The 21,156-nt window shown below is 49.1% G+C and overlaps 3 protein-coding genes across 5 annotated transcripts; 2 read left to right on the top strand and 1 right to left on the bottom strand.

Annotated features, from left to right (window-relative positions):
- Nucleotides 1–5,910: 5,910 nt before the first annotated feature.
- On the top strand, nucleotides 5,911–9,206 carry LOC127335957 (putative alpha-L-fucosidase 1). Its single transcript, XM_051362695.2, has 3 exons — nucleotides 5,911–6,468; nucleotides 6,955–7,188; nucleotides 8,264–9,206. Exons 1-3 carry the CDS (start codon nucleotides 5,930–5,932, stop codon nucleotides 9,018–9,020), a joined length of 1,530 nt encoding a protein of 509 aa, XP_051218655.2. The 5' UTR covers nucleotides 5,911–5,929; the 3' UTR covers nucleotides 9,021–9,206.
- A 275-nt stretch (nucleotides 9,207–9,481) lies between these two features.
- On the top strand, nucleotides 9,482–13,062 carry LOC139836160 (lysine-specific histone demethylase 1 homolog 3). The gene is made up of 2 exons (XM_071826667.1): nucleotides 9,482–11,195; nucleotides 11,423–13,062. The coding sequence occupies exons 1-2, from the start codon at nucleotides 9,563–9,565 to the stop codon at nucleotides 12,226–12,228; spliced, it is 2,439 nt and encodes an 812-aa protein (XP_071682768.1). The 5' UTR covers nucleotides 9,482–9,562; the 3' UTR covers nucleotides 12,229–13,062.
- A 444-nt stretch (nucleotides 13,063–13,506) lies between these two features.
- On the bottom strand, nucleotides 13,507–16,158 carry LOC127335958 (thioredoxin-like 3-3). Of its 3 annotated transcripts, XM_051362697.2 has the most exons (5): nucleotides 16,021–16,140; nucleotides 15,308–15,432; nucleotides 14,346–14,547; nucleotides 14,227–14,252; nucleotides 13,507–13,899 (listed from the first exon to the last, which is right to left on the bottom strand). In XM_051362697.2, exons 3-5 carry the CDS (start codon nucleotides 14,505–14,507, stop codon nucleotides 13,680–13,682), a joined length of 408 nt encoding a protein of 135 aa, XP_051218657.1. In that variant the 5' UTR covers nucleotides 14,508–14,547; nucleotides 15,308–15,432; nucleotides 16,021–16,140; the 3' UTR covers nucleotides 13,507–13,679. The 3 variants fall into 3 exon arrangements, with proteins under 3 accessions (XP_051218657.1, XP_051218658.1, XP_071682767.1); XM_051362698.2 differs by lacking the exon at nucleotides 15,308–15,432 and having other exon boundaries at nucleotides 16,021–16,158; XM_071826666.1 differs by lacking the exon at nucleotides 16,021–16,140 and having other exon boundaries at nucleotides 15,298–15,412.
- Nucleotides 16,159–21,156: the final 4,998 nt, after the last annotated feature.

Below are 21,156 nucleotides of genomic sequence, written 5' to 3'. Positions count from 1 at the left end.
CCCAATAGTTGGAGGATTGGGACGCCTTGCGTCTTCAACCTTCGTACATTCCCATAAAATTTATGAGTTTATGTAGTCTCACCAAATTATATTCTATCATCTTGCAATAAGGTCTTAGATATCACATATATCTCATACCTTGATTATTTCTGAAAACTAAATTTTCAGCTCCTTATTTTTCAAACAAATTTGAACTTCAAGTTTCACGGAGACAAGATAACTTTAGGTACTAATTGAAATCATAGTTCTATGAATCAAAAATGTGAGGTTTACTAAAAGTTTGCAATAGGACTTAATCATTTCTTGATTCTTAACAATACGGTACCAATCCGTAAAGTTTCTTGTCAGATTTTAACAGTATTTCTATCTCAATTACAAGACTAGCGCATAGTAGTAAACGGATGCCAATACTACAAAATTAATTCAAAATACTACTCAGACTAAGTTTATGATAATTAGTTCATGTTTTAATCTAATTACTAATGAACTCCCACTTAATACAACATCCCTCATAGTTGTTAAGTGGTACACGATCCAAATCCACTACACCAAAACCGATCATCACGTGAGATGATGTAGCTTCAATGGTGAACATCAACATGTTGATCATATCATCCATATGACTCGTGTTCAACCTTTCGGTTTCCGTTGTCCCGAGGCCATGTCTGTACATGCTAGGCTCGTCAAGCAAACCCAAGTATTCCGCGTGTGCAATATGGCTTACACCCGTTGTATATGAACGTTGAATCTATCACATCCGATCATCACGAGATGCTTTGAAACGACGAACTTTGGCAACGGTGCATACGAGGGGAGAACACTTTATTATCTTGATATTAATGTGAGGGATCATCTTATAATGCTACCGTCGTGATCTAAGCAAAATAAGATGCATAAAGGATTAACATCACATGCAATTCATATGTGATATGATATGGCCCTTTCGTCTTTGCGCCTTTGATCTTCATCTCCAAAGCACGGACATGATCTCCATCATCAACGGGCATGATCTCCATCATCGTCGGCGTAGCGTCAAGGTCCATGGCGCCGTCTTCATGGTTGTTCACCTCATGTAGCAACTATTACAACTACTTTGAAATACTACTCAACATGAAATATAAAGACAACCATAAGGCTCCTGCCGGTTGCCACAATACAATAATGATCATCTCATACATATACATCATCACATTATGGCCATATCACATCACCAAACCCTGCAAAAACAAGTTAGACGTCTCTAATTTGGTTTGCATATTTTACGTGGTTTAGGGTTTTCGAGAGAGATCTAATCTACCTACGAACATGAACCACAACGGTGATACTAGTGTTGTCAATAGAAGAGTAAATTGAATCTTCACTATAGTAGGAGAGACAGACACCCGCAAAGCCTCTTATGCAATACAAGTTGCATGTCGAACGAGGAGCAAGTCTCATGAACGCGGTCATGTAAAGTTAGCCCGAGCCGCTTCATCCCACTATGCCACAAAGATGCAAAGTACTCAAACTAAAAACAACATAAGCATCAACGCCCACAAAACCATTGTGTTCTACTCGTGCAACCATCTATGCATAGACACGGCTCTGATACCACTGTAGGGATTCGTTGCATAGAAAACAAAAAAATTCCTACCGCGAACACGCAATCCAAGCCAAGATGCAATCTAGAAGATGGTAGCAACGAGAGGATTATCGAGTCTCACCCTTGAAGAGATTCCAAAGCCTACAAGATGAGGCTCTTGTTGCTGCGGTAGACGTTCACTTGCCGCTTGCAAAAGCGCGTAGAAGATCTTGATCACGGCGCCACGAACGGGCAGCACCTCCGTACTCGGTCACACGTTCGGTTGTTGATGAAGACGACGTCCACCTCCCCGTTCCAGCGGGCAGCGGAAGTAGTAGCTCCTCTTGAATCCGGCAGCACGACGGCGTGGTGTCGGTGGTGGTGGAGAAAACCGGCGGAGCTTCGCTAAGCGTGTGGGATGTGGTGGAGGAGAGAGGGCCGCTAGGGTTTGGGAGAGGGGGGCGCCGGCCACTAAGGGGTGCGGCCACCTTGTGGTCTTGGGGTGGCCGGCCCCCTCCCCTTGGCCCTCATTATATAGGTGGAACACCCAAGAGTTGGTCTACAAGTCTTCGAATAAGACCCCAAACCAAAACCTTCCATATCACATGAAACCTACCCAAGCTAGGACTCCCACTAGAGGTGGGATTCCCACCCTTCCTTGGGAGGGGGTGGCCGGCCCCCTTAGGGGAGTCCACTTGGGACTCCTCCCCCTTAGGGTTGGCCGGCCATGGGAGGTGGAGTCCCTCCGGGACTCCGCCTTCCTTAGTGGTTTCTTCCGGACTTTTCTAGAACCTTCTAGAACCTTCCATAGAACTTTCCGGATCATTTTAAATCTTATAAAATGACTTCCTATATATGAATCTTATTCTCCGGACCATTCCGGAACTCCTCGTGATGTCCGGGATCTCATCCGGGACTCCGAACAAATATTCGAACTCCATTCCATATTCAAGTTCTACCATTTCAACATCCAACCTTAAGTGTGTCACCCTACGGTTCGCGAACTATGCGGACATGGTTTGAGTACTCACTCCGACCAATAACCAATAGCGGGATCTGGAGATCCATAATGGCTCCCACATATTTAATGATGACTTTAGTGATCGAATGAACCATTCACATATGATACCAATTCCCTTTGTCACGCGATATTTTACTTGTCCGAGGTTTGATCATCGGTATCACTCTATACCTTGTTCAACCTCGTCTCCTGACAAGTACTCTTTACTCGTACCGTGGTATGTGGTCTCTTATGAAGTCATTCATATGCTTGCAAGACATTAGACGACATTCCACCGAGAGGGTCCAGAGTATATCTATCCGTCATCGGGATGGACAAATCCCACTGTTGATCCATATGCCTCAACTCATACTTTCCGGATACTTAATCCCACCTTTATAACCACCCATTTACGCAGTGGTGTTTGATGTAATCAAAGTACCTTTCCGGTATAAGTGATTTACATGATCTCATGGTCATAAGGACTAGGTAACTATGTATCGAAAGCTTATAGCAAATAACTTAATGACGTGATCTTATGCTACGCTTAATTGGGTGTGTCCATTACATCATTCATACAATGATATAACCTTGTTATTAATAACATCCAATGTTCATGATTATGAAACTAATCATCCATTAATCAACAAGCTAGTTAAGAGGCATACTAGGGACTCTTTGTTGTTTACATATCACACATGTATCAATGTTTCGGTTAATACAATTATAGCACGGTATATAAACATTTATCATAAACATAAAGATATATAATAACCACTTTTATTATTGCCTCTTGGGCATATCTCCTTCAGTGTTGTATGCTGTTGGAGAGTTGCGAGGTGAGATGATCCGTCCTCCCTCCAGTAATATACATCCTAAAATTCAGGAAAACACCCGCTTCAATCCTTACTTCAAGGTAATCTACTTTTATTTGGAAAACTCTATATATTCATCTCGTCCAGTAACCTATTGATTTGGAGGGTGGAGAAACCAATGGTGAAGGTTCTGCTCAAGGAGAAATCCCCTTCGACTTTGGAGCTCAAGGCCTCGGAGCAACTTTCCTGCCAGCAAGAAAACACCCATAGCCCCCGCGTCGCTCCTCCTGGAGCGGCTCGGGCGGAGCCCCAGACCAGCACCACCTAGCCGCCCCCTCCCCCTGGGTCCTCCCCCGCCGCCGCTGGTGGATGCCGCCGGGCAAAGCCCGTGCGGTGGCCGGTGGCGGCGGGTCTTCTTCCCGTAGCGACGGTGCAAGCTGCTTCTCCTTCGATGACGCAGGCTGAGCCCAAGCGGCGATTGATGCGGGTGAAGCCGGCCGCGCCCAAGCGGGCGTCGGTGCGGGCGAGGCCGACTGCGGCCAAGCGGCCGTTGGTGCGGCGAGGCCAGCCGCGCTCACGCAGGCGTCAGAGCGGTTGGGCGCCGAGGCGGCGGCCCGGGGCTACGATGGCGGTGGCCATCGAAGCGAGGCTGCTGCTCGGCGCGGACGGCGCCGGCACGGGTGTGAACGGCCTCGACCCAAGCGGGCGTCGGTGCGGAAGTTGGACGGGACGCGGCGCGACGCGATGGAGGTCGGCATGTGCGGGATCTGGTGTGATGCTTTGCGCCTGGCCGCGCGGGCCTGATTGGGCCAGATCTGGGCAGCCCGGGCCGCAACCTTTCCGTGGTGGCGCGATGCACTGCTCCGGCGCGGGCTCCTGTTCGAGCGGCTGGCCAAGCGGTCCTTGCTCCAGATTTGGGGCCCGGCGGCTGAGGCAGTTTGCAAGCTGCCTGGTTGACGGCTGGAAGTAGGTGCGGTGCACACAGACTCTTGGTTGCCGGCGGGGTGCTGGTCATGAAGGCGTCTTTTTGATGGTGCTCCGGCGAGGTATGTGGAGTGGTCGGGTGTGACTGAGGTGTGCCAGGAACTCAGGTTCCGACAAGGTGCGCGATTCTCCGGATGAAAATCTTGCTCGACTTCCGTCAATGCTCATGATGACGTCACTGTTGGGTGTCGTTTGCCTTGTTGAAGGAGATCGTGCACCTCTCCCACTCTTTGGCCTTGTCTTTGGGTGAAAACCTAAATCCGCTTGTCGGATTGGCGATGGCGGCATCCTCGATGTCGCGACTTCGTTGGAAGCATCGTTTTGGAGACTTAGTACTGATGGGAGCACCTGGACTGCGGTCAAGCGGTTGGCCGGGCACTAACAATGGCGGACGTTCTTGGAGTCTGTGGTGATCGTGGGGTTGCCCCGTGGTGGCGATAGCAAGAGCACTCTCGACATGCAGACGGCGTCAGACGAGTCCTGTTTTCCGCCCTCTCAAGACCGGAGCGGCACATGCCGCCTCCCTTCGGTTATGTCTTCTCTCTCTGGTGTTGTTGAAGCCGACGAACAAGCTCGTGGCAAATGTGATCGATGCGACATGATTGAATTGACCTTGGTGTTGTTGCAATGAAGTCGAAGTCGTCCCATCGTAAGCACGATGGATGATGTTCGGTGACGCTGCTTGCCCCGGTGGTGTGCTTTTCTGTTTGTTTCGCTCCTAGCCTTCCTGGCGCCCTTTTATGTTTAGCGGTGCTTTTGTTGATGTAAAGGTTTTCGCTCGGTTTTCTTTAATAAACTGAGCAGCTTTTGGTCTCTGTACCTTTTTCTTCTAATGCAATGAACACAACAGCTCTCCTACCGTTATTCGAAAAAGAAGAAGGAAAATGGGAAAATATTAAGGGCTTTTTGGGATCCACAATAATCTCTTCCAATTACCTTGAATACACTTCAAATTAGAAGTAAACAAGGAGTGCGGCGTTTTGTAGCTCGGGCTACATGTAAGTCTTTTTTTGAAAAATTTGAAACAGTATTTTAAGGTTTCACCAAAAATTGAAAAAAAATGCTAGACGTAGGTACTGATGTATTATACAAATGCAAATTTTTACTCAAAATACATTATATTATAGGCTGTGTAAAAATAACAAAAGTGGAAATCTGAAGCAGTGAACATCACAAATTTTGAAACCTCCAAAAATTAACAGATTTTGACATTTTCGTGTGGCCCAGAATACAAGCTTTGACGAGTTAACATTTTAAACGTTGGTAAAATACCTTATTGTCAACATATAGATTTTTTCAATTTGTTTTGAACTCTAATATTTTGTTTTAATTTTTTCCAGAAAAGACATATATGTAGTAGCCTGAACTACATTAGTTTCCGACAAACAAGGCTCTAGATATATGTGCCAGAGTTGCTCAAAGAAACATTTTGGCCTAGCCGCCAGTGACTGAGGGAAAAAGAAAGGCAAAACGATCTAAAAAAGAAGAAGGAAAAATGGGAAAACTCACATTTGTTCAGTTCAAAGCATTTCCAGTCAATCCTGCACTGAACACTGTCTTTCTAAAAAAATGTCAACTCTCCTCGTTGTGTTAGCAGTTCACCTCCACCTACTCCTGCGCGGCCATGGCGCCGCTGCCGTCGCAGCGACGCCGCCTCCTCTCCCGGTCCTGCCCGTCCCTTCCTACGCGCAGCTCCAGTGGCAGCTCTCCGAGATGGCCCTCTTCATCCACTTCGGGCCCAACACCTTCACGGACTCCGAGTGGGGCACTGGCCACGCCGATCCCGCCGTGTTCGCGCCGTCCGCGCTCGACGCCGGCCAGTGGGCGCGCGTCGCGGCGGAGGGAGGGTTCGGGCGCGTGGTGCTCACGGCCAAGCACCACGACGGGTTCTGCCTCTGGCCGTCGGCGCTAACGGATTACTCGGTGGCCGCCTCGCCGTGGCGGGACGGGGCGGGGGACGTCGTCGGCGAGCTCTCGGCCGCCGTGCGCGCGGAGGGGATCGGGCTAGGCCTGTACCTCTCGCCATGGGACCGGCACGAGCCGGTGTACGGCGACACCGTCGCGTACAATGAGCACTACATGGGCCAAATGACGGAATTGCTCACCAGGTGTGTTAATTCGTGCGTCTCGAATTACAGGGTTATCTTTGCTACATTCTTGTTTGGTGTTGTTGAAGATGAACTACTGAATTCAGCATGCAGGTCGTGGAGACCTTGGATCTTGATGTGAATTTGGAGTGAAAACTCGGAAAATAAAATAGCCTTGCTCCTTTACAGAAAGTTGTAGTATCGGTTCTTGTGTCGGGAGTACTCTGTGCTTATTGTGGTGCCGAATGAAAAGATAAAGTTAACCTCTTGTGTTCCTTGGTGTGGTGAAAGTCACTGCACTTTATCTATGTGATGATAAAGATTTGGTACTTGTGCCTTTAGTTCTTTGCTTCACGCATTGATTTCGATTCAGGGAAATACACACAATCCCCTAATTTGTTACCTGCATTGCAGAGTGTGTGGATTATGTCCATTTGTTTTGTGGCGAACATTGTTTATAACTTTATATTATATACTCTGTTTAATATTCTGCCTTTACATGTTCAGTTATGGAGATGTCGTAGAAGTTTGGCTTGATGGTGCAAAGGGGGACGACACGGAAATGCATTACATGTTTGATGCCTGGTTTGCACTTATCCATCAGCTCCAGCGAAGGGTTGTTATCTTCTCAGATGCTGGACCAGATACTAGATGGGTCGGAGACGAAGCAGGGGTTGCGGGCCGTACTTGTTGGTCTCCTTTCAACAAAAGTGACGTGACAATTGGGGGCATCGTTGCTGAGTAAGTAACTTAGTCTTGTTCAACTGGAAAATTTGTGAAAATTTACTGTTAATTCTGTACCACTGTATTGTACTCCCTTTATTGTACTAAACCAGCGACAACTAATATGGAACAGGGGAGTACTTATTTGTATAAAAAAAAATATTTAGTCAAAACAGTAAAACACATATGGCACATTAGCTTTATCACCCAGCTTACAATCACACAGGTCATTTTATTTACCTGTATTAAAGATCCTAGCATGGATGAGATCTTAACCTATTGTTTGACTTAAAATTTTGATATATTTGCTTGCGAAGGGATTTCGCATTCTTGACAAACTAGCGGAACACCATGCTTCTAAAAAAAATCAAGGAGTATGGTCTTCTCATTTATTAGGAGACAAATCTAATTTAAACCTTCACGGTGCTTCCAACTTTTCTCTGTTTCACCTGAGGAAAAATGCAGTACTGTAGTGTAAATATTGATCTGGAATGAGATAGCTGTTTACCGACTTTACCTCTTACTATAGTCACTACTACTTAGACCACATAAACTTTAAAAGAACTACTTAAAACACATTTCATAGTTTCAGTAGACTGTGCATCTTTCCTTAACAGTACCATACTACAGTTGTACTAGCACCTCCCACTATTTGCAATGAAAACCTATGCTGAGCAGCTATTGACCTTTCAAAGTATTTACTGATAACCTCTAAACGGACAGCTAATGATAATATTTGATCTAAATAAATACTGCAGCTATCTTGTCCATTCATGGCATCAGGCAGTTAAAAGAACTTATTAGTGTGGACCAAAACGTACCTACTGCAAAGTCTACTAGCAAAGCAAACACAATCCAGACATGATTCATTTACTTACGTGTAGCAACGATTGACCGTGATTGGCATGAAATAACCTGTAGTTAGAAGTTTAGCACATGCATTTGTAAAGTCTATACCTCTATGGCATTTTTGAATTGAGATCTCGTGTTCTGGTTTTGATGGATGTTTAATGAAAGAGGAGTTTGCTCATCATTGAGAAGTATATTTATTTTAGAAATTTATTAATCTATTGACTGGCATATTTATTGCCAGATACTCACGCAGTGGGGATCTTTATGGGGAAGACTGGGTTCCTGCAGAATGTGATGTTTCTATCAGGCCAGGCTGGTTCTGGCATGCTTCAGAGAAACCAAAAAGTGCTACAACTCTGCTTGACATATACTACAAATCAGTTGGTAGAAACTGTCTCCTCATATTGAACGTTCCTCCCAATACATCCGGGCTCATCTCTGACGAAGATACGCAAGTCCTTCAGGAATTCACTGAGATTCGGCGGACAATTTTCTCTCAGAATTTCGCTGCCAATGCGACTGTTAGCGCAAGCAGTGTGCGCGGTGGGCTGGACAATCTTCAGTTTGCACCCTCCAATGTGCTTCAAGATGGCATACACTCCTACTGGGCACCACAGGAAGGGCAGGCGAGCTGGGAAATGCTGTTCGACCTCAAGCGATCTGCTTCCTTCAACGTGCTCCAGCTCCAGGAGCCTATCCAGATGGGACAGCGTGTGATCGAGTTTCATGTGGACATCCTGGTGGGTGAACTGTGGCAAACGATTCTCGAAGGCACGACAATTGGATACAAGAGGCTGCTACAGTTCCCAGCCGTCGAAGCTCGATACCTGAAGCTATGTGTCGACAGTGCACGCGCGGATCCACTGATCGCATTCTTCGGTGTTTTCATGGATCCCTTCTCGGTTGCATATGGCTTGCCATCACATACTAATAGCAGTGAAGTTATAATGTTGAGGACAGACCATACAGCTGGCGACAAGAGTACTGCTACGATGTAAGGCGGAGTACAGTTTGCAAAGTGGTACTTCCCAGAGTGTATATCTGTATATTTCAGTCAAGAAGGTTCATGTAATTCAACAATACACAGTATGTGCATATCTTCCCCATCAGTTTCAGCAATCAAGTATGCTTGATCATTCATTCATTCTGTACTTTCTCATTGTTGTAAAATCACTGAAGATGTTCCTAGTTGTTCCTTCTGCTGAATGATGTGATCAGATTAGCAGAAACTTCGCTTTCGATTTTTTGATGTAGTACTAATTAATCTATGATTTATCATGAATTTCAGTATGACTCTATCTCTTTGTAAGCATATATATTACTATCATACAGCTTCTCTAAGCTTTACAATTTTGCCAGCCGTAGCGGTACTGCCGGTGCAGGTCTTTACGTTTCCTAAACTTGAAGGCGTAAGATCCAATGCTTTGCCCCCTTCCCGTCTTCCACCTGCTCAGATGCACAACCGTGTGCCCATGTCCCGTCCAGTGAAAACCCCAGATTTATCGAACAGGCGAAGCCACTCTCGCCGCCGCCGGCGACCATGTCCGACCAGCAGCTGCCCAGCGCCGCCCTCCCCTCCACCTCCCCCCTTCCCCCAAACTCCGACCCCGTTCCGCCTCCCGCCCCCACCCTTGCCTTCCACATCCCAGCCTTCCCAAGCAAGCGCAAGCGCACCGGGTTCCGCCGCAAAGTCCCCTCAGCCGGCTCCCCGGCCGACCCGGCGGCCGCCTCTAATGCTCCCAACCCCGCAGTTCCCCCCTCCGCCTCCGACGACATCATAGTGATCAACCGGGAACCGACCGCGGAGGCCGTCACCGCGCTCACCGCCGGATTCCCAGCGGACTCTCTCACCGACGAGGAGATCGAGGCCGGGGTGGTCTCCGACGTGGGCGGCATCGAGCAGGTCAACTACATCCTCATCCGCAACCACATCCTCACCCGGTGGCGCGAGACCTTCACCTCATGGCTCGCCAAGGAGGCCCTCGCGTCGCTCATCCCGCCCCACTGCGACCACCTCCTCACCTCCGCCTACAACTTCCTCGTCTCCCACGGCCACGTCAACTTCGGGGTCGCCCCGGCCATCAAGGACCGCCTCCCCAAGGAGCCCACCAGGCCCGAAACCGTCATCGTTGTCGGCGCCGGCCTTGCCGGGCTCGCCGCCGCGCGGCACTTGCTGGCGTCCGGGTTCAAGGTGGTCGTCTTGGAGGGACGCAAGCGGTGCGGCGGCCGCGTGTACACCAAGAAGATGGAAGGGGGCGGGCGATCGGCTGCTGCCGACCTCGGCGGCAGCGTCCTCACCGGGACGTTTGGGAACCCGCTAGGAATCGTGGCGAAGCAGCTCGGCTTGCCGATGCACAAGATCAGAGACAAGTGCCCGCTGTACCGGTCGGACGGGTCACCGGTGGATCCAGAGGTGGATAAGAAAGTGGAGGGTACGTATAACAAGCTTCTTGATAATGCCAGCTACCTGCGGGCGTCCATGGGCGATGTGGCCACGGATATCTCTCTCGGGGCGGCGCTCGAGACGTTGCGGCAATCTGATGGGGGCATCTCCACACAGGAGGAGATGAACCTGTTCAATTGGCATATAGCAAATCTGGAGTATGCCAATGCAGGGTTATCTTCAAGGCTTAGCCTTGCGTTCTGGGACCAGGATGATCCGTATGACATGGGCGGGGATCACTGCTTCTTGCCTGGTGGCAACGGGAAGCTCGTACAGGCCCTGGCAGAGAATGTGCCCATTGTTTACGAGAGGACAGCGCACACTGTACGGTATGGAGGGGATGGCGTGCAGGTGGCAGTCAATGGTGGGCAGGTTTATGAAGGAGACATGGTGCTCTGCACTGTGCCGCTTGGTGTTCTGAAAAATCGGGGTATCAAGTTTGTACCTGAGCTGCCACAGAGGAAGCTTGATAGTATTAACAGGCTAGGTTTTGGGTTGTTGAACAAGGTCGCAATGTTGTTTCCTCATGTTTTCTGGAGCACTGACCTTGATACCTTCGGGCATCTGACTGAAAACCCAAGTCGCCGAGGGGAGTTCTTTCTCTTCTATAGCTATGCAACAGTGGCTGGTGGTCCATTGTTGATGGCATTGGTCGCTGGTGAAGCTGCCCACAACTTTGAAACCACGCCTCCAACTGATGCAGTCAGCTCAGTTCTTCAGATACTGAGAGGTGAGACTTTAATTTGATAATTTCTGTCATCAAGATTTACATTGCTACATAATAAAGGATTGTATAAGGTTATTCAATGCCTCTAGCAATTGACTTGTTAAAACAGATTGTTTGCTACATTCACCTCTGTAGTTACACTGAAATATGTAGCTGTGTATCATGGTGTGCCAATGAATTGAACTGCTCAAAAAGGTTTCTTTCTAAAAGATGAACCTTGTGTTTTGCAGGTATCTATGAACCACAAGGGGTTGAGGTACCAGATCCTCTGCAGAGTGTTTGTACTAGATGGGGCACAGACTCTTTCAGTCTAGGTTCATATTCACATGTTGCTGTTGGAGCATCTGGAGATGACTATGACATATTAGCCGAAAGTGTTGGAGATGGACGATTGTTTTTTGCTGGAGAAGCCACCACAAGACGTTACCCTGCAACTATGCATGGAGCTTTTATTACTGGCGTACGAGAGGCTGCTAACATCAGTATCCATGCCAACGCTCGAGTAACAAAGACCAAAGTACAAAAGAGCCCATCTACAAACGCTCTTGCTTGTGCTACTTTACTAGTAGACTTGTTTAGGCAACCAGATTTAGAATTCGGGAGCTTTTCTGTCATTTTTGGTGGAAAAGCTTCTGATCCTAAATCTCCAGCTATTCTGAAGGTGGAACTAGGCGGACCTCAAAAGAAAAGTTCAACTGAAGGTGGGAAAAAGGAGCAGCACCACTCAAACAAATCGTTGTTTCAGCAGCTGCAGGCACATTTCAACCAACAGCAGCAGCTCTATGTTTACACATTACTATCACGGCAGCAGGCTATGGAGCTAAGAGAAGTTAGAGGAGGTGATGAAATGAGGCTGCACTACCTCTGTGAAAAACTGGGTGTGAAATTAATTGGCAGGAAAGGTCTTGGTCCCGGGGCTGACGCTGTAATTGCTTCCATCAAGGCAGACCGGAATAGCAGTAGAACTAAATCTGGCCCCTCAAAGTTGAGAGTGGGAGTTTCTAAATCCCCACATTTGCTAAGTCGTGATCCTTGAGTACTGATTCTTCTAGGAGCCTGGCTGTACATAATTGAAATGGAGTTGTTGTCTGTTGTTCAATCATACATCTCCTTGGAGATAACTCATTTGCATGGAGCCTCTGCTCAGATGTGCTTTGATGATGCCTTTATTATTAGATTTCAATTGAGACCATTCAGATTTGCATATTATATGCAGAAGATCATGTAAAGCTAAATCTGGCCCCTCAATGTTAAGTGTGGGAGTTTCTCCCCGCAATCGCTCAGTTGTGATTCCTTGCCACTAATTCTCTTAGGAGCTTGGCTGTATATAGCTCAGATGGAGTTGATGTCTTTGTCCTATCTGCTTGGAGATAGTTCAGTTGCATGGTGCCTCTGCTGAGATGTGCCAAATAGTCCCAGACCAATTTCGTACATCATATTCGGGGATTGTTTGATGATGCCTTTATATAGATTTCAAGTTAGACTCATCAGATTTGCATAATATCTGCACAAGATTGCGTGAAGCTTATTATTTGTATTGTTGCCAGTTCGTCTTGAAGAAGCTTCTTTAGAATTGAGATGTTCATCTGGACATTGTGCTATAACTCCTGTTGAGCTGATGTACATGTATAGATGCTTAAATGTGAAACAAGTCGTCTTGTTTTTTTAACCTGATGTTTTAACTGTTTCTTATGTAAGTTTCTTTGGTATCTTTAGTATTCTCAAATGGAATACCCATGTAAGTTTCTTTGGCATCATTAGTATTCTCAAATGGAATACCCATGTAAGTTTCTTTGGTATCTTTAGTATTCTGTCGAGCTGATGTACATGTAGATACTTAAATGCGAAACAAGTCGTCTTGTTTTAATTTTTTTTACCTGATGCCGCTGCAAGTGAAAATATTACTTCATAGACGAACAAAAATAGATGCCTATTAAGCACTGTTCATTTCAATCACATCCAAACAGCAAGCAACGCGTTTCAGACATGCCAGAACAACCCACTTCCATAATGAACACAACCCACTTCCATGATGAACATCACAATGTGAAATGCTAACGTCTTTCAATTACTTCCCCATATAATTTAACTTGTTTTCAGTTTTGGTGTAAACAAAAGGCCTCGACAGAGAACCAATTTGATTTAGGACTTTGCATCACTAAGCATGGCCAGTTGACCACGCTCAACAAACATGGATATTACATTTTATCTAAAAAAACATGGATATTACATGAGCTCACCAAACAAACGACAATAGAGAGGAACAAACCGCAAAATGTAAAAATACAGAAACGGCATCTGACAGAGAGAGAAGTTAGCAAGAATGCTGAGCAGCTTAACCTTATCCTTGCTTTCCAGTTTCAGTATCAAACAAGACTTGGCAAAACACGATTGATTCAAGATTGACTGGAAAATAGAAAATGTTCTGCATTAATAAACAGTACACGAGGACAGCGTCCCTGAAGGTTGCAAGTCCAAGCCTGACTATCATGAATGCAACCACAACCGATCATGCAGCCTCTCTTCTCCTGCACCAATCATCTCATCCACCTTTTCTCCATCCCGGTAAAAATGGAAGGAAGGAGTGTATCGTATGTTCTGAGTTGTTTCTGGGCATTCATCAACATGCGCATAAATGAAAGTCAGATTCTTGAATTCATTGCTGAACTTGCAGAAATGTGGTAGAATCTGACTGCAAACACGGCACCTGGGTAATCAGCAGTGATGAGTTGAGTTAATCACAAATTGAAACAACTTTACATAGTTGGCTATGTAGATAACATATACAGAGTTCAAACTAATGTAGTAATACATCCTGAAATGGCTGTAGCATCACATAACATGGACATATAGTACTGGAAACAAGTGCTTATTACTCAACTCAACCGGAAAGTAGACAAGCACACGAGTGTGCAAATTGGTCATCAATCAGTCAGGAGAACTGATGTACCATTCTTGTAGTTGCTAGAGCTTACAGTGTAAGCTTCTCACCGTCAAGAACAAATAAAGGTACACAGACAAGAGGGTTACATACCATGAAGCACCATAGTTGATCACAGCCTACAATGCAACAAAGCCAAAGAGTTCAATCAAAATAAGCTTGCAGACGACAAAATTCTACGGACTTGGAAGGGGTGGATCAGCTACACTTACGGGGGACTTGGAGGATTTGAGGGAGTCGAGCATCTGCCTTAGCTGCGAGTCGCTGCCGGCGCTGCGCACGCTGCCGCTGGAGCCGCCTGGGAGGGACAGACCGGTGCCCTCAAGAACTTTCTTCTTGGCCTCCTCCTTCCCATTGCCTGCCTCAGCACCCATACCACCCGGCTTACTTCAGCAGCTCGATTCCTGCAAAAATCTGCAAACCGGGCCAGGATTTAGGACCACTGAATGCAATTTAGGCAACAAAATTCAAGCAAGTCTGACTGAAAATTCTATTGCCCTAGATTTCCTTATGTATCCTTCAGCTCAACTACAGAGGTCGGAGCTGTTTCCGATTATTCTACTGTCCTAGCACTAATTTTGGTTTCCACATGAGTCGACATTAATAATTCTGGTAACTGTGAGCTGACGTGCCTCTTTTGAGAATGCTAACTTGTGTTCCTATGTTGATTACGGTCTCAACATGTAGGTTATAGATGAGTTAATTAGCTAATTGAGGCCAAATTCTTCTCCGGATGCTTTGGCTATAGGATAGGTCAGCTGCGCTTTGCTACCAATAACATACACATATGTCTGAACATATGAGGCAGTCACGAAGTCTCAAAATTAAAGCTGTCACAAACTAGTAAAGTTGCATTGAGCTACCATTCCATACAAGTCACTAGAAATCCAAGTTTCATCTGGCCAGTGACAAAGAATTGTTATGATGCAGGCTAACAAATCATCTTCAGACAGCAGCTTGCCTTGAGCGAAGACAGAGAAAGAGGAGCGGCTAGCGCACAAGGGACCCAGCGCGCCTGGAGACAGAGGGGGTCGGCCGGCGCGGGGATAGAGAGAGAGGAGGGCGGAGCCGCCGCCGCCCGTTCATCTGCGGGAGTCTCGACTCTGCCACCGCCAGGAGATGAGAAGATAGAGAAACGGGAGAGGGGAGAGCCTACTAACTCACGCGAGGGTACCTGTCACCGCCGCTGCGCTGGGTCGCGTCGTCACCGCCGCTCCACCACAAGCCGCCAGGGAAAGAAACAGGAGGGACGAGAGGCCACAACTCCACTCCGAATTTATCCACCCAGTTAGAGCAAGTCTAACAAAGCCAAACAAAACCATTAAGTTGTGTTTGGATGCACAGAATTTGGTCTTGAAATTGAAATGGAGTGAAATTCCAAATCTAAAGATGGAAATGAAATGGCCTCCATTTCAATTATGTTGTTTGGATGTGCATAGTATTTGATCTTGGAATCAAAGGGTGACACTCAATTTCAATTCATGTTTGGATGCGCAAACGGTGGTTTGATAGTTTGTTAAGTTTGGACAATCATCCAGAAAATGTCACAAATCAACCACGATCTAGAGGAACCAAGGGGAAGAAAGCGGCGAGAAACTTGGAGGCTTTCTCCTGTCTGTCGGCCGCGCGGCTGCACGGTGAATCCTCCTCCGGCCAGAGCTCGCAAGTGGATAAACATACAGATAGCTAAGCACCCAATCTGCAATTAAAACGGATCAAAAGAATTATCCAAACATCCTAGTCGCCCAGATCTTCGCTGCCCAATTGGCCGCCGCCGGTGTTCAACCTCCCGCCGGCGATCTAGGGTTAGGACTGGGCAGGGAGAGGGGCATCCATGGGGATGAGGTTTTAGGGACGGGATGACGCATCAAGTAAGGGATTCCTTACCCGGGCTGCCGCCAGGTCCTCTACGCGCTGCCGCCGGCCGCCGGGTTCCCTGTGCACGCGCTGCCCGCCGAGTCCACGCGTGGTCGCTGGCCAAGAGAGGTCTCGCTCGTGATTTCTGTGGAGAAGAAGCGTACCGCTTCGATACCTATGATTCCAGGGAGTTTCCGAGGTCGCCCCCTCGGAATCTCGCTACACATGATGGACGAGCCCAAATTGGGTCCAGTTTCCAAGCCTAAATTCCGTGACCATCCAAACAGGCGAATTGGGCCTATCGAATTTGCAATTCCGATTCCGAGCCCAAATTCTGTGCATCCAAACGTCGAAGCTGAATTTTTCCGGCCGGTTCGGGCCAAAAGCAGCATAGAGCTGAATTTTTCCGGCCGATTTACGAGTTCAGGCCAAAAACAGCATAGAGCAGCGTCTGAATCAGCGGCCCGGTCTGAAAAACTTTCTCATGGGCCCGAGAAAATGAGCGCGCAGTTCCTATTTATATAGGCTACAAAGGAGAGTAGGGTTCCAAAACCCTACCCCCTCCACCGCTTTCTCTTCCTCCGTCGTCTGCGGGCTTCCACTTCCGGCGAGAAATCCCTTCATTGCCGCCGCCGCATCCGCTCTTCCGCGAGCTCCACCAAAACCGCATGGCTGGCGCCGGCAGCTGCGGGAGGGCAGGCGGGCGAATTGGCGGCATCAACTCGCCGTCGCGCCCCCCCCGTCTTCCGCTCGGAGGCCGGAGGCCGAGCGACGGAAATGGAACCGCTTGGAGGGCGCGCGGAAGCAGAGCGCGCCGGTGGACAAATTGGGGACTGACACCGCCGGGGAAGCTCGCCCGCTACGCCAATAGCGGTGAGGGCTCTTCCTCCGGCGCGTCGGGCCATGCCCTTGCACCGCCCGTCGATGATGGCACCGACGACGACGAGGAGGAGGAGGAGCAGGCGGCACCAGCATGCACAGTCTTCAATTCCATGGACTACGTCCACGACGACGAGGAGGCGACGGTGATCCAACAGGTCGGTGTCATTTCAGAGGCCGAGGCGCGCGCACGCTCTCGCCGCGAGGAGGCGGACGCCGTCCGTCAGGTGCGCGCGTACGAGGCGACGCATAAGGAGGCCGCCGTCCGCCGCGTGAAGAAAGAGGTCGTCGACCTCGACTTCGACTAGGTCACCGATGGTGGCGTCCTCCGCCGGGCGTAGCGGTCCCGGTAAGGCCGAAAATTAATTAAGTTAGGTCCCGCGGCGGAGGCCAATCTATATGTAATGTGTATTTTGTGATCGCAATGTCGATCATGCAACTATGCAGTTCCAATTACGGTTTTATGAATTTCATTTTTTCTGTTCCGAATACGTGTACTATTCTGCGCCTGTTATCACCAGAATTTGACCGAGTCAGAGGTGGGCCGCGATCAGGATGGGCTTGGAAGATTACACGTGGAAGATCTCTGAAGCGGCCTTGCACGAAGAGTTTGGGCTAGATTGCCCGTGTATGAGTTTGTCTCGTGCACGGTGGGGATTATTCCCACGTTAGAAAGTCCCCTGGACTATAAATATGTATCTAGGGTTTATGGAATAAACAACAACCAACGTTCAACCAACAAATCAATCTCGGCGCATCGCCAACTCCTTCGTCTCGAGGGTTTCTACCGGTAAGCATCATGCTGCCTAGATCACATCTTGCGATCTAGGCAGCATAAGCTTCATGTTGTTCATGCGTTGCTCGTACTGAAGCCTTTTTGATGGCGAGCAACGTAGTTATCATAGATGTGTTAGGGTTAGCATGGTTCTTCGTATAACATGCTATCGTAGTGCAACCCTTGCATGTCTAGCCGCCCTTACACCTATCTTAGGTGTAGGGGCGGCATCCCGCTTGATCATTATTTAGTAGATCCGATCCGTTACGGTTGCTCCTTGTTCTTCAAGGATTAGTTTAATATCTGCAATAGTTAGGCCTTACAAAGGGTTGGAGGATCCAGCGGCACGTAGGGTGTCGTTTGCTAGTCCTAGACAGGATGTTCCGGGGATCAACCTCGTGTTGGTTTTTAGGCCTTGTCTAGGATCGGCTTACGATCACCGTGCGTGGCCGCGAGGCCCAATCGTGAGTAGGATGATCCGATTATGCGGTGAAAACCCTAAATCGTCGTAGATCGTATTAGCTTTATCTTGATCAAGCAGGACCACCATATATTCGTGCACCTCGTACGAATCATGGGTGGATCGGCTCCTTGAGCCGATTCACAGGATAACCTGAGAGCCGATCGAGGCTCGTATTTAATGTTTACGTGTATGCCATGCAGGAAACTAAGCGAGGCATCTCCATCACCTTCCTGATCAGGTATAGGTCAGGTGGCACGCCCTTGCATCAGCATCGGACGTGTGTACCAGAGGCTTTGCGGGCCGTCGCTCGGAGGGACTAGGGCCAGCCGCAGCCCTAAGTTGTTCCCGGCTCTACTGTGTTGCCCGTCACTGCCCGCCGGTGGGTTTTGACCGCAACACATTCTGACACGCTCGGTGGGACAAGCTTCGACATCAACCACCTCGCCATCTACATCTGAGATGGCGGACGGCACTCCAGTCACGTACGAGGATCTGACCGACGAGCTCAAGAAGAAGTATGACGAGGTCAAAGCCATCCTCGAAGCCGACCTCATCGGCTCTTTCCACAGAACCCGTTCACATGGCATCGGGTGGAAGGGGTTCTCGCCTAATGGTGCACTCGATGGGATAGACCTCTCGCCCCGTCGGAAGAACGCACCAGTCCCTGCGGCGAGAGATCAACTACTTGGTGGCTCACTCGCTACACCGCCACTCGAGAACCTGGTAAACACGTTGGAGCGTGTCGCTCTTCGCGTGATCCAGGAGATCATGAGGCACCGGTACTCACCGTCGGGACCAGCTCTCGGACGCATCAAGGAGAGTTGCCACTCCAGTCCGTCCACCGCTGCCATTTGCGTTGGCAGCACCGAGAGAAGTGCCGACTTCACCGGCATTCGTCGTCTACAAGATCGGTGGTGACCCTAGTGATTGCCGGTTCTTGCATGAGGCGCCTAAGGAGATCCCTCACGGGTACACGTGCACGTATGTGCCGATTGCGTAATCGGGCGCTCACAAACCAGGCCACAACATCGGGGACTTCGGGAAAACAGGAGGGACGTCGGCGACGTATCTTGAGAAGCGACGTGGCTAACTAAGTACGCCACCCCGACGAACCTCCGCAGCTCAGCTCCTGCAGCTTGGCTCGAGCGGAAAAGCAAACATGGCTGGCTAAGTACGCCACCCCGGCGAATCTTCGAGTTCAACTCCTGCAGCCGGCGCAGTGAGATCAGATCAAGACCATCTTGAGAGACCGATTCGGCATGGTGCCGAAAAGGAGGGCAATCGGCTATTCCAAGCCGTACCACGACGACTACGAGTTGATCCGGCTACCACCTAAATATCGGCTCCCTGATTTCTCCAAATTCAGTGGATCGATGGCTCCAGTCCATCGAGCATGTGGGCCGATATTTGGCACAGCTAGGAACGGCCTCGGTGTCGGATCCACTACGCGTGAGGTTCTTCTCACGGTCCCTCACGGGATCGGCTTTCGGGTGGTACACCTCGTTGCCACCGGACTCGATCCGGACTTGGAAGCGATTGGAAGAACAATTCCATATGCGGTATCACTCGAGGCTTCCGAGTCCGGCCTTGCCGATCTAGCACAAATACGTCGAAGCTTGGAGAAGCGTGACGGAATACATCCAGCGCTTCAGAATCTTAGGAACCGATGTTATTCGGTTCGTGTGACTGAAAAGGAAGCGATCGAGTTGGCGATGGCGGGCCTCGCAACACCGCTCAAGGACATGGCCTCCCAAGCGAGACTATCCCTCACCGGCGCACATGGTTCGAAAGCGTCGGCATATGAACAGCGCCACCGGACTGTACCAGGACAAATTCAAGCGTGCGATAGTCCTGGTCGAGGCGAGAGGAAGACGAGTTTCGCGGGAGATCAAGAGGTAGCGGTGGCTGAATGGACTCGGGGGCAAACCCCGTGTCCCGCAAATGGGTAAAGCCACCGAGCCCGCCTGTGGGGTTTGATTTTGACGTGACCAAAACTGAGCAAATCTTCGACCTCCCGCTCAAGGAGAAGCGGTTGACGATTCCCGAAGGTCTCAAATTCCCCACGGTACAAGAGCTGAACAGAAAGCCATACCGCAAATGGCATAACTCGCTCTCCCATGCCACCAACGACCGCAGTGGTGTGGCGTCGGCAGATCCAAATGGCGATAGAAAAGGACGTCTGATTTTCAACCGCACGCCATGAAGGTCGACACCCAACCCTTCCCGCCGTTAACATGGTGGAATGCACTTACCCCGAAGGTTGCCAGCCAGGATCCTCGTTCAGCATCAACATGGTAGGACCTGGGCACCACTCTGGCAAAGATGGAGACGAGGGCAGCTGCTCTCGTAGCAAGGACACAGAGGAGGCCGCTCCACGCGATCGGCTCCGTCATGATGGCAAGCGCTACGTCACAGAGGGAGAAGTGAAGAACATAAGATATCAGCGACCCCTCTCTGATCACCTCCTCAACAAGTATGTGAGTCAGTATGACCAACGCCGACGATCCAGCGATGATGATGAAAGAGATCGTCTGGCTAGAGAAGCCAGAAGACATCGTCGACACGATCGCGACGAGGAGGAGCACGAGCGCCGTGCCAAAGGAAAATCAAGGGAGCAAGACGACAACGATAGGCACTGGGACTGCCCCTTCTTCAGGCACTGCTGGGATTCAGGAATGAGCCGATTGCCCACAATCGGCAATTGCCCAGAATGCAACCAGAAGAAGAAGGAGGCAGCCAACGTGTCCGTGTTCAAGCGCCTAGGGCCTCTCCCACCACAAAGCAAACGCGCTGAGTCCCCTCGGTGGGAAGATCTCGAGGATTCAGAAGACGAGGGACAAGAAGAAGAAGACAGGTACCACCGGCCAAGGTGGTGCCCTGATGGGCTCAGCCGTTCCAAAAAGCGCAGGGTTCAGCGATTGCGCGGCCTGGAGGAAGCCGAAAGGTTATACTTGCATACGTTAAGGAAGGCACGACCTGATCTGGCTGCGAAAGTTCAGCGAACCCTGGACGAAGAGGGCCGTCCACGGAAAATGGAGTGGCGTCCCAA

The sequence above is a fragment of the Lolium perenne genome, chromosome 2, assembly GCF_019359855.2.
Source record: "Lolium perenne isolate Kyuss_39 chromosome 2, Kyuss_2.0, whole genome shotgun sequence".
NCBI lineage: Eukaryota > Viridiplantae > Streptophyta > Magnoliopsida > Poales > Poaceae > Lolium > Lolium perenne.
This window is presented reverse-complemented; position numbering and strand designations above follow the sequence as displayed.